Source organism: Cyprinodon variegatus, unplaced genomic scaffold (assembly GCF_000732505.1).
Source record: "Cyprinodon variegatus isolate N-32 unplaced genomic scaffold, C_variegatus-1.0 Scaffold68, whole genome shotgun sequence".
NCBI lineage: Eukaryota > Metazoa > Chordata > Actinopteri > Cyprinodontiformes > Cyprinodontidae > Cyprinodon > Cyprinodon variegatus.
This window is the reverse complement of record NW_015150521.1, coordinates 186991-200547: the sequence shown is the minus strand read 5'-3', so window position 1 is coordinate 200547 and position 13557 is coordinate 186991. Positions and strand designations below refer to the sequence as shown.

Below are 13557 nucleotides of genomic sequence, written 5' to 3'. Positions count from 1 at the left end.
AAACTGCCTACACAAGCCAAACAAGTGTGAGCGTGAATTCATTTTGTGTTTTTTTTTCTGAAGAAGGGAAGGTTTCCTGCAGTTTTCTCATTATAGTACAAAAATGCGTATTATGCAGGGTCAGGAGTGGATTGACACGTCTGTATCTTATTTTTGACATGAATAGTTGTAGATCTATACCAGACACTGGGTTAATAATATTTATTTTGCTATCACTATAATATAATGAATAATATGACTCAAACCCGTCTATATGGTATCCAAAACATATTCATAACGCAAATTGGACAATTTCTCTGTATTCTATACAACCTGAAAGACAAGGCGGAACTAATGTTACTCATGGTCTAAGTTTCGATCGGAGTGTTTTGCTGTGACACCGGGAATCGAGCTGCGAATCTTTCCTCCGAGTTTTAAAATGGTTTTGCGGTTTATGTAAGGTTTTAACAGGTAAATATACCTTTTTAATTTGTAACGTCAAATTTTAATATTAGTATTGTGCTAAGAGGATGCTTATAGTTAGCGTTCTTCACTGATATTAATTTAAGATCCATGTTTATACGATTTAAACATTAGCTTTTTTTTAAACGGACTGTCTGTTATAATGAAATAATTTCTTTACTCTAAAGTCGTTTTTTATGTTGTTATTTCCTTTTAACTTTAGTCATTAGTCACAAAAAAAATTGTGAAGCAAATTATCCAGGTCCCCATCATGCATCAAGATATATGTCCATAACTTTAATATTTAAAAATTAATTTACAATATTTAATTCAAGAAAGTTAATACTGTTATGCTAGACCACCGTAGACATTCTGTGGATGTATTTATTTAAATGCCTGTCGTTTTGATTAAACATCTGTAGCTTTGGTCTTTAATTAAGGGAAAGATGTTGCCTTCTTTCATCCACCTGACTGTTGGTGCACAGTAGGGAAGAAAAAGAATCAGTTTTTAAAAAGTCTGTGTCTTAATCAATTCAGGTTAAATTGCTGCTAAAGGGATTCACATAGACAAGATAAGGCAAAAGGAAAAAAATGCATTCCTGATGTTATTACCATGCAAGCATTACCACTTATCTTTAAGGACTTGGCAGGTTCTGTGTATAGCAACAGGTGGAGCAGTGTGTAACTAAAGCTGCATACAGTCTGAATTAAATGTGGTATCTCCCCTTAACCCTTCAGATTAATACGGAAGAACATCATGGAAGTAGAAATAATCTGTAACTTATTTGTAAACATGTTTATACCTTGATACTGATAAGAGTCCTGTCTAAATTGATGAGGTGATTCCCAGTGAAGGGAAAGCTGGTCTGCTTTTATCACCCTTCAGCTGGTTTTTAGTCAGTAATACATTTTTTGGCTTTTAGGGGTCAAATATATTCACTGAGTAAAGTGATCTGTATATTTTTGACTATGATTGAAAAAAATAATAAAGCAGAATAGGAAACATTTTTGTCTTTCACTGGGATTTAAAGATGCATATGGGTCATCAACAAACAAGAACAATAAAATAATAATAAAACAATTAAATTAAATACGTACCAGTACACTTTTTGAGCTAGGTACACTTTAGCTCAAAATGTCTGTAACTAAAATAAAAAAAAATGAATTAAAACAGTAATTAATTGTTTTACTGTATGCTGAACATTGCACCTCTCAGACTTCAGAATCTAAAGTGACTAATTCTGTCTCTGTGGACTGTGTGAGATATTTTAGGGGGTTTTCCCCTTTTTGTGTTTGCATTGGTGCAGTTTGTTCACACCTAGTTTAGATAAAAAAATGAATCAAAATGTTTTAAGATGTTTTCTTATATGCGCTGTATGCTGTGAACTGATACCCAGGAAATGTAATATTCTGAGGAGATGAAGTGGCTGTGAACCAGATATCCAAGTTATTGGTAAATTAATTAATCTAGGTTAATTGATCTTATCGATCTACTATCAAATAATTCATAAGCAGCCATTTTCTTAAAAATCTGTTTCTTAGCTATGAAGAGGATCTTTCCATATACATGAATTTGTTTTCCATGTACTGAATAAAAAAAATAAAAAAAACATACAATATTATATTCTAACTATTTATTGTGAAACTTTGTTAAATACTGAATGTTTAAACCAAAAATGTTTTGTAACACATTATTAAACTAAAAGGTAACCTATTGGTTTACTGAATACAGAAATATGAATAAATATTTTAAACACTTCATTTCCAATGAAATATGTAAAGCTATCGATACAAAAAAATATTTTTCTTTGATATGCTGTCAGACTATTTCCCCTTTGTTCGGTTAAATGAGGTGGATGGTAACTGTAAATTAGCTTGCAGTTTTTAGTGTAATCTAGCCATCAGTGTGGTGAGAAACCTTTAAATGGGAGACTCTGGTTGTTCTCAGAGGAATGTTAAAACTTGGCTCCATGAAGTAGATTAACCAAAAGCTTCCCCCATCTTCCATATTCATTGTCAACATCATTTTCTGTCATGTTAGAAATGTTTAGCATGATGCCCTCAACTTTTCTCTCATCACAAACTTTCTTCCCAAACACAGCTGAGAAGTTATCTATATTTGATTATGAGGGCCGCAGTTCAATACTTAAAAACCTTTGAATAAAATTATTTCAATGTGTCTTTATTTTATTAAAACTGGCAATAAAAACTGAATTTAATAAATATAAAATTGATAATATGGGCTTCAGTTATATATATAGTTATTTTTTAAAGAAATAAATATAATTACTTCATGTTTAAATAAATGATTTAATTTTTCTGTGCTGAATTGAATTTTAATAAAGTTTAAATTGATTTTAGAAGGTCACACATCAGTCAAAGTCAAGACTAGGACTAGGGCTGATTTCATAGAAACCCTGCCATCTGGTTGGGTACTTCTCACTGAACAAGATAAGACCATTTCTTCCTGTTTATTTTACAATGAAGTCAACATTTTGGCTAGAAAGGTTCTCAACTTTATGAAAAGTGTAGCCATTTTATTTACACCACACCGGGCAAACAACTTTTGCCTCTATATCCCTAGTTTGGTCTGAAATATACAGTCATATTAAAAAGTTTGGGCACCCCTATTAATCTTAATTATTTTTATTTCTAAATATTTGGGTGTTTGCAACAGCTATTTCAGTTTGTTCCAATCTAATAACTGATGGACACAGTAATATTTCAGTATTGAATTGAGGTTTAATAGACTAACAGAAAATGTGCAGTACGCATTAAAACTAAATTTGACAGGTGCAAAAATATGGGCAACTCAGCGAAAAAGAGACATTAATATTTAGTAGATCCTCCGTTTGCAAAAACAACAGCCTCTAGCTTTTAATGTAATGAGTTCCTGGATCCTGGATGAAGGGATTTTTGACCATTCGTCTTTGCAAAACAATTCCAGTTCAGTTAAGTTTGATGGTCGTCGAGCATGGACAGCCTGCTGAAATCATTCCACAGATGTTCAATGATATTCAGGTCTGGGGATTGGGGTGGCCATTCCAGAACATTGTAATTGTTCCTCTGCATGAATGCCTGAGTAGATTTGAAGCAGTGTTTTGGATCATTGTCATTAATGAATTATCCATCCCCGATGTAACTTCAACTTCGTAACTGATTCTTGAACATTATTCTCGAGAATCTGCTGATATTTAGTGGAATCCATGTGACCCTCAACTTTAACAAGATTCCCAGTGCCAGCATTGCAATGCAGCCCCAAAGCATGATCGACCCTCCAGCAAATTTCACTGTGTGTAGCAAGTGTTTTTCTTGGAACGCTAAGTGTTTTTGCCGCCATGCATTACTCCTTTTTTATGACCAAACAACTCAATCTTTGTTTCATGAGTCCAGAGAACCTTATTCCAAAATGAAGCTCACTTGTCAAACAGAATCGATTTTGCATTCTTCAAGTGCTTCTGTTGGTGGCGTGCTTGCAGAAAAGGATTCTGTCGCATCACTCTCCCATACAGCTTCTCTTGGAGCAAAGTGCGCTCAATTGTTGAATGATGCACAGTCACACCATCCGGAGCAAGTTGATGCTGCAGGTCTTTGGAGGATGTCTGTGGGTTGTCCTTGACCATTCTCACCTTTCTTCTTCTCTGATATCTTTCTTGGCCTGCCACTTAACAAGAACTGTCCCTGTGCTCTTCCATTTCATTACTATGTTCCTCACAGTGGAAACTGACAGTTTAAATTTCGTAAACAACTTTTTGTATCCTTCCCCTGAATGACTATGTTGAACAATCTTTGTTTTCAGATCATTTGAGAGTTGTTCTGAGGTGCCCATGATGAATCTTATGAGGAGATTCAAACAGGAGAACAATGAAGTAACCAAACCAATTTTGTGTTTCAGTAAGTCAGTGAAAAGTAGTTAACGGTATTCAAATCAATAAAATTATTTGGGTACCCAAATTTTTTCACATGTCAAATTTCATTTTAATGCGTACTGCACAGTTTCTGTTAGTCCAATAAACCTCAATTCAATACTGAAATACAAATGTATCCATCAGTTATTGGATGTATCAAACTGAAATGACACCCAAATATTTAGAAATAAAAATAATTAAGATTAATAGGGGTGACAAAACTTTTTCCTATGACTGTATCTAATAAACTTACAAGTCAGCTTGCTGTGGTCTGACTTGGTGGGAGCTGCCAGAGACTTCGGCAGTATCAGCGTGCGCCCTGCAAATTTACTACTACCACTTCACCTTTTAGAGGCTACACTACTTATATATAGGCTGGAGCTGCTGCCCATGTTGCTGTAAATGAATGGTAACACCTTTTAGAAATGTATTTACACCATATACATTTGCAAAACTGTTGATTGTATACTAAAAGAAAACCAGGAAGAAATTGTCTTATCTTTGCTAGTGAGAAGCTTTCAATTAGAGGCCAGGGTTTCTACAGAAGCAGCCTTAGTCCCTCTTCTATGACTTTGCTCAACGTGTGACAGTTTCCATTAATTCATGGTGTTCTTAATAATTATATACACTCCTTTAAATAAAATCTATATATTTAACTGAGGCCAATATGATTTATTTTGTATTTGTTAAATCAATTCTGTATTTATATGCAATTTTACTAAATTAATGACAGATTGAATAATAATTTCATAAGGTATTTATGTATAATACTGCACCCCTAGCCACCATCCATAGTTATGCTTCTCTTATGATTAAGATGATAACTTAAGGTGTTTATGGATTGTTGATATTTCCAAAAAGAGCTATATAATCTCCGTTCTGCATCCTTGAAGCATTAAACAGAGTAAAAAAAAACCCTAGACTTGGACTCTCGATTCCTGTTTCTGCTCTAGTATGCCTCCACTCTGGCAGTACTTCTCGTACAAATACCAGTTACATTCTTCTTAAGGATGACCAGCTCTGCTGGACATTAATCAATTAATAAGTTAATTGATCAATTAATTGGATGTAACAAATTTTCCTTTTATAAATAGTAAGTCGATTATTTGTTTACATCCCTGCTGAAAGCATTCCAAATAACCTTTTATTTTAGGCTTACTGTTTTTCATTATCTTTTGTCATTGGCTGTTTTTGCTTAGATGTGTATTTTAATGAGACTCTATAATGATCTGAAGACTGCTGAAGGCCAACAGAGTATCTTATTAAACCGTGTGGTTTAATAACAACAATAAATCATTCAGATGAAGGCTGTTTTTAGGTTTACAAGACTGTGTCTCCATTTAGAAATAAATCAGGTGCTCATGTTTTGGCAACATCTCCAACGACACAGATCGTCCAAGTATGGACTTATTGACAATGAGGCATTTTTGGCATTTCCTGCTGCAAACTGTCATCATTGTGCACGTGTCACATGCGCAGACCTGGCTCAGGCTGTCCTCACCTGCATTTTGTGTTTGCCAGTTGGGAAATTAGGTGCACACACTTCTGTTTCCATGTTGCATCAAGGATGTATGTGTGTGATGAGGGTGGGCAGGTTTTTGCACATTGTTACACTGATGGGCCTGTAACCTGCCAAACATAGAAGTGATTACGTTCCAGCTCTAAATAAATTGCATCAATGTGCTCCAAGTAAGTCTGTGCATGGGGTGAATTTAATTTGTTACAGATTAATGCTTCATTTCTACCTAAATATATTCTTCACTTTGCAGAACATCGGCTGACCTCCATCTCATCCATGACATCTTTGTGGTTGAAAATCTCCGCTGCTCTGCCTCCTAATGAAGAACAGTTTCCGCTGACCTTTAGTGATAAAGTACCGTTAAGTGTTGTGGAAATGCTGAAATTGGCCCGAAAGCAGCTGTATGGCAACACGACGAGCGCCAGCCAGATTCTCAATGCTCAAATCATCGTGGACTATTCATGGGAGAGACTCAACATGGGAACATGGCGTGATGTGGACAAAGAGTGGAGGCGAGTTTACTCCTATGGCTGCCTGTTTAAAGCTGTAGCACTTTGTAGAGAAAACCCATTAGAGGAGGAGATCCTGCAGGCGATCAGGACATGTGACATGGCTTTGCTGATGGGCGCAGCCATTATGGAAAATCTACTTCAGGTCATCGTTTGTATTCTACAAACTGGAATAAGAAAATTGGCGAAAGAAGAAGATAATTCAGAAAACATTGAGGCTAAGGTTTGTAATTTTCTTTTTTAACCAGTGTCATTGTGTCCTTTCATAAAGTAATAGTTTTATACAGTGCAGCCAAGATATTTTTCCCTTTATAAAATGTCTCTTGTATTTTTATATTGCCTTACAAAAACTCAAAGGTCAGACCACTTTGTTTAGACCAGATCTGTCTGACTTTTTTTTTCTCCTGATTAAATATTGCTTCAACAAAATGTAAGCTTAGAAATTCTTAAACATTTTAACAGCCCACAAAAAACTGAGTAAGAATTAAACAACTGTAGGCCAATGCTGCTTGAGATATTTGACATTAGAAGAAAAAAAGATGGCGTCACCTTCTTCTACTCATAACCACCTCCACACTAATCAGTGCCCTGTTAAAGATATGTAAAACTTGCATATTCTTACAGTATAGATAATTTAAATGCATGTGAGGCTGTTTTTCTCAGAGTTTCTTAGAGTTGCCCGACATGCAGTTTTTAGATGTTTATTTAAAAAAAAAAAACAATATTTATCATGTTAATGGGAGAAGTCTGATATTTCTTCTATGAAATCGAAGATTTTAGAAAACATGCCTTGTATGCATTTATCAATAAAGTTTACCAAAAAAAATTGCCTTTCATCCGAAACCTACTTTATCTATTTAAAATAATTTTTTGATGGTAACAATAACTGGAACTTGGCTGAATGGTTGAACTTGGCTGAATGGTTGACCATACGTGGGAAGGAAGAAGCTTAGGTTTAGAGAACTTCAGCAAAGACCGAGTCTACAGTTTAAGTGCTTGGGTTTTTGTTTTAGATTGTTGTAAAAATTTATAAATAAGAAATGTATTTTGATAGCCATCTAACAAGGATGCCAGTAAATGTGGATAGTGTTGTATACAGTGGTGAAAAGTAACAAAGTACATTTACTTAACTACTGTACTGCAGAATTTTTTTTTAGTATCTTTACTTTACTTGCATAATATTATGGGGGATATTATAACTTTCACTCTGCTTTACTTTCTTGATATGTAACTTAAATATGGCAGACAGCAGCCCTTAGGACTGAATTTAGACACAACCGCTTTAGACATTTGCATATTTTACAAATGTAAAAAAACTCAGGGCGGATATAATTTATAGTTTATACATTTTATCAAGCCATGAGTTGTCACCATGTGGCCACGTTGTTCAGTAGGATGAGTTCTCGAATCAGAGTTACGGTTTGTTTGTGCTAATAGATTCAACCTTAAACCTCTAGTCCATAGTGCAAGTGTGAGGAGATTTAAGACTCTCCTGTTTTCTTGGTTTGTTTTTAAATGAGAAATAATAATCAAAATAGCTGTCCTTTTTTGTGGCATTTTTGTGCTGAAGTTTAGAATCTGTAGCAGGTAGTTCTGTGCATTAATACATATGGTGGTTTCTGAAAGTTGCAAGGTTCTTTAAAATTACTCTGAAAATTATACAGAAATGTACTGATGTTAGAACATTTTATTTTTAGTTTTGAATACTCAAGTACTTTTAAATCCATGTACTTTTAAATACTTAAGTGTTTTCAAAGTAGTACTTATTGACAGAGATTATTGACTGAGTAACTTTTATTTGTAGTTGAGTACGATTTGACTACGAGTATCAATACTTTTACTCAAGTACGACTTTTATGTACTTTATCCACCACTGGTTGTATGTTATCCTAATTAAAGGAGGTTTTACTTCACTATCTTTATTTCAGTGACAATTAAATGTTTTTCGTTAAAGTAACAAAAAAAAAAAACAGATTACTGAAATCGCAGCACTATATAAATAACAGTAAAGTATATGATGTATAAAATCCCTTTTGGTTTGTATCCTCTGGAGTTTAAAGTTTCTTTTCTTATTCTTTTATTTGGCTCCACTATCATTAACAGAAAAGAAGGATTGCAAGCCCACATGTTGGTCTAATCAAAGAAGACTTGTCCGTTCCCAGAATTAAGTGTCCTTCACTGGAAAGCTTCAGTGCAAACCACCTCCTTCCTCTCAAACCCGTGATTTTAGAGGGGATAATTGACCACTGGCCCGCCTTCAACAAACATCCCTGGAGGTTGGTTTTCTCAGAATCAGCTCGGACTGAATATTGTGTTTATTAATGGTGTATCCTTTGCATGTTTTTTTTTTTTTTTAAGCTGTTTTAGACTGAAAACACTCCTGAATTTGTGTGAAAAGAGTTTTGAAAATGTACATATATGCTGTCAAAATAAGCTTTTATTATTACCTTTATCCTCCAGTAAGATTCATTCAAGCAAAGTAATCATACTGATATACACTTGTAACAAGAGCTGAGAGCTCTTCTTAGGCTGAGAGGGAAGCTGGAGGACTCTTATATAGAAGAACAACTGACTACACAAACTTACATTTTTTGAATTGTATTAAAATGAAAGTTTTAGCTTCTTTTAATTTAAATAAGTGCAAATGAAGGCAACAAACAGCATGTGGGTTAATTCATCAAGTCTTCACATGTTAGTTTATCAGTAGGACTGCTGTCCTCTGTGTATTTCTGTTGCTCGCTCTGACTTTTAACATAAACCTCTTAATGTCTGATTCATATCTAAAAGGACTGTTTTACCATGTTGCTGTACACTCCAAGGATTACAATGGCTGTCCATTTTTTGTTGTGAGCAGTAATTATCTTTCTGCTCTCAAAGCATAGAGTACCTGAGGTCTGTTGCCGGCTGCCGGACTGTTCCTGTCGAGGTTGGGTCCCGCTATACAGACGAGGACTGGTCACAGACGCTGCTTACGGTCAATGAGTTCATCGACAAATATATTTTGAATAAAGTGAGTGCCGCCTCTTGTTTTGAATTTGCATTGTGATTCCAGTCATGGACAAGAAGAGTTTTTATGCCTGGTTGTTTGCTTTCCAGGTTGGAGTGTCTGAGAGTGGACACAAAGCTGTGGGTTATCTTGCACAACACCAGCTTTTTGATCAGGTATGCTTTCAGTTATGAGGGTTATTCTCTTCTCTGTCATGTGTTTTTTTTTATGTCAAGATGAGTGGAGGTTTGTAGAAAACCCAAATGTAGAAGAGATGGTTTCCTGTGGATTTAATTATGGGGGTTGGTGGCAACAGAAGCATAAATCCAGAAATAACAAACCAGGGAACACAGGAACCAGAACAAGGGCTGAAAAAGAACTTGAGGAGGGGATGAAGAAAATCCATCAAAGAGTAACTGCAGAGGAAGAGTGTATATAGCAACAGAACAATGAATAAAGTAATCAACTGATGGGAGCAGGTGTGGACGGAAGTAGCTAGAAGGGCGCTGACCCCCAGATTCCACATCCTCAGTCACCGCTCCGACCTGCTCACATACATCGTGCGGAGCACTCGCGCAGTCATATTAATCGATGAGATCTGTTCCACATCCACCACTACTCCGCACATCACCGTCCACGTACGTCTTCTCTATCCTTCACCTTCAAAATACGGAGCCAAGCAATTTTTTTGCTCCGGTCAGTTTATTCACTATTGTTCTTTAACAGACCTCTTAAAATAACTATAAGCTCAAATTCTCTGTTTACTAATTAGGGAGCTTCAGAAGCCTGTTTGTTTGATTGGTTTGATTTAGGGTTGTTTGGGTAAAGGGGACTAAATGAATGCACAGCCTTCATTTCTGATCTGTATTTGTAATAAAAATTAAGACTCATGTATCATTTTCAATCTGCTTCAATTATACCCAAATTGGTGTCTTTCAAACATTAAAGTCCCAAATAAATACATTGAGTTTTTATGGTTATATTATGAAATAATGTGAACAAGTTCAAGGGTTTTGACTACTTAAGATACTGTAAGTTCTTTGCAGAATGAACCAAAATATTTGTCATGGTGTTAATATATTTACCTCAGGAAACACTAAAATGGTTGAGCGCTTCTCTAGGGGGTTTTATTATCTTCCTAATATTGTCACAATTAACTGATTTAGGTCAAATCTGCACTTTGGTTTGTTTTGCTCATTTTAAAAGAAAAATCCAACAGCTATCTGTTCTTAAACATTTATGATTAATCTACTTTTTGATCAAAGTAGTAAAGAACCTTAGAAAAAAAACAAACTAATGAAAACTATTGAAAGAAAAACTACTGAGTTTTTCTGATATACTTTATAAGGAAAATAAGCCTTCCTTTGTATTTAAAAGCTTGTTAAAAAAATCAGATACAGTCACAAATATGATCAATGATGAGGCTCATTTATGCTTGATAAGTACAAGCAGCGTTTGATGTAAGGTGTTGCACTTTGGATAAGGCTTTGAAATAGGAATCATGCATTATTTATATACTCTAGACATTATCAAAACAGAAAAACACTCCTTTTGTTTATATTACAAAGTCAACTATTGACAGATCCAGAAAAAAAAGTGATTTAAATTAGTTTGCATGTTTTATATATTAGAGATATATTAAATTCTTCATAAAGTACAGATTGGAAGTTTAGATTACCATTCTCATAATAATAAAAAAGAGGTTATGTTCACATTTTTTAACACCTATATTGTGGGACAGTTTCTGTTCTACAGTGTGAAACTTTGTGTTGCAGCGAGATGAAAAAAAAGAAATAAAGCAGACCATTGGTAAAGCATTATAGAGAGTTGCTGGTATAAAAGAACCAAAGGGGATCTCGGATTGAATTACTCTCAAGAGGTCAAATTAAGTAACATGAGAAGTTCTACATAATGCTGCATTTTTGTGACCAAAATTAGGAAAAATCAAATTAAGCACAGGTGGTTATTTTGAGAGCTTTAAAAGCCTGCACTAAAGGTGAAAAGTAACTCTGCATCATATTGGAAAGAAACTGTAATATTTTTGTTCCACATTCATACATTTCTACTTCTTCTCCCTCATATCAGTGCTCTGACCACTTTCCTAGAACTTCTGATTTCCATCACTAGGATCTATAGCAACTCTAGACTTGAGGAGTTTTATTGCTTATAATTTAAAAATTCAATAGTCTACAAAAAATGTTCATCCTGGAAGTTCTTAGCAAATGTTGCACACATTGATATTACCATGACAACTGCTATCCAGATGGAACTGTGAAAAAGTGTCATCTTATAGATATTGCCTCTTCACAAAATGTTTTAGTTTGTCAATCAAATTGTTCTACAGGACGAATATGATGTGTATTTAAATTCAATCAGGGGCTGCTCAGTGCTGCATTGGTTAGCACTGCTGCTTTGCAGCAAGAAGGTTGCGTGTACAATTCTTGGGGTATTTCTGCAGTTTGCATGTTCTCCCTGAGCATGCATGGGTTCTGTCCGGGTACCCCGGCTTCCNTTAGTTTGTCAATCAAATTGTTCTACAGGACGAATATGATGTGTATTTAAATTCAATCAGGGGCTGCTCAGTGCTGCAGTGGCCTGAATATGCTTTTCCTCTTCAGGACTTAAACAACTTGCTTTAATTGAAGGTACCGTGAGTTCTGCTCTCTACTACAGGATTCTGAAAGTGAAGATCCTACTATCTAGTTGTGACCTTAAGCTCGGGTGCACTTGGTTATACAGCTGAGCAATGATCCAAAACACACAACATCAACCTCTGAATGACTTGGATATTAAACTGTTTTAGAGCTGCTTGTTCAGAGTCCAAATTTAAATATGATTACTTTGTCCTTGATATCTATCCTTTTGGTCAAAATCCCTTCTACATGGCTAAGATAAAATAATTTGGCAAAGATAGGTGGGAAATATCTCGCCAAAGCCATGGTAAAAAATTTCTTTCCAGAAATTGTTTGAAGCCCATCTTGCTGCCAAAGGTGTCTCGGCTAATTAATTTTAGGACAATTTCTTATTTGTATAGGGCAAGGCTGCTTTTTACAGCTTTTTTCTGATAGTAAATAATATTATTGTTTGAATACATTTTTACTGAAATTAATTTAATTATCTGAAACGCTGATGTGTGACAAAAACAAATAAATGAATTTGTGAATGAACTCAAAGGACTGTTTGCAGCTCTGCTAGCTGTCAGTGCCATAATTGCATTGTAAATGCAAAACTAATTTATTCCGAGAATGTTTTGTTTGTTTCATTTTCTCTGTAAGATCCCAGAGCTTAAGGAAGACATCCGCATCCCAGATTATTGCTGTCTTGGTGAAGGTGATGAAGATGACATCACTGTGAATGCATGGTTTGGACCCCAGGGTACTGTATCTCCTCTTCACCAAGATCCTCAGCAGAACTTTCTGGCTCAGGTGACTACAACTATTCTCCTAAAACGTGTGCCATCTGATCTGAGTATAACCACGTGGGATTTCCTTTGCATATCTAAAGGTTGTGGGAAGCAAATACATCCGGCTGTACTCCCCAGAGGACACAGCAAAGCTTTATCCTCATGATTCTCAGCTTCTTCACAACACCAGTCAGGTACGATTGACAGTCAATAGACAAAGCTTGGGTTTTATCTGCCAAGAAAAAAAAAAAAAAAATCCAGGTTTTCCTGTTTCTAAACTCATCCTTGCAGGTGGAAGTGGAGAATCCAGATGCTGAACGCTTCCCTGAGTTTGTCAAAGCACCATATCAGGAGTGTGTCTTACAGCCTGGAGATGTGCTGTTTATCCCTGTCAAACACTGGCACTATGTCCGTTCTTTAGAAGTCAGCTTCTCTGTCAGCTTCTGGTGGTCATGATTTAATTTCATAATAAAGTATTTTTTAATTTCCAATTGTGTGCAGGTGATAATTTTATTCATTTTCCATTAATGTTAGATCACATAAACCTTTGGATGCTGAACACACACTGCTGAACAATTAGCCTAATTCAGCTGCTGATGACTGAAACATTTATTCCGTGCAAAGCTAACTAGAGCAAAAAGTAACTCTAACACTACAGATATTAATCTGATTAGATATTATTCTCTTAGAAAATTGGCTTATTTAATTGTCTACTCCACCTCATTCATACAAATATCCTACAACATGTGATTTCCATAATTCTCGGAAAATGAGACAAGTCCTCAAATTTA

The 13557-nt window shown here is 35.3% G+C and overlaps 1 protein-coding gene across 2 annotated transcripts; it reads left to right on the top strand.

Moving 5' to 3' along the window:
• Positions 1-363: 363 nt before the first annotated feature.
• On the top strand, positions 364-13246 carry kdm8 (lysine (K)-specific demethylase 8). Of its 2 annotated transcripts, XM_015371982.1 has the most exons (8): positions 364-450; positions 6119-6600; positions 8481-8653; positions 9255-9387; positions 9474-9539; positions 12639-12788; positions 12868-12960; positions 13058-13246. In XM_015371982.1, exons 2-8 carry the CDS (start codon positions 6145-6147, stop codon positions 13220-13222), a joined length of 1236 nt encoding a protein of 411 aa, XP_015227468.1. In that variant the 5' UTR covers positions 364-450; positions 6119-6144; the 3' UTR covers positions 13223-13246. The 2 variants fall into 2 exon arrangements, with proteins under 2 accessions (XP_015227468.1, XP_015227469.1); XM_015371983.1 differs by lacking the exon at positions 9474-9539.
• Positions 13247-13557: the final 311 nt, after the last annotated feature.

Coding starts and splice junctions, on each gene's coding strand:
- kdm8 (XM_015371982.1), top strand. CDS start 6,145: ATGACATCTTTGTGGTTGAAAATCTCCGCTGCTCTGCCTCCTAATGAA. Junction 9,388..9,473: donor ACAAATATATTTTGAATAAA/GTGAGTGCCGCC, acceptor TTTGCTTTCCAG/GTTGGAGTGTCTGAGAGTGG. Junction 12,961..13,057: donor TTCTTCACAACACCAGTCAG/GTACGATTGACA, acceptor TCATCCTTGCAG/GTGGAAGTGGAGAATCCAGA.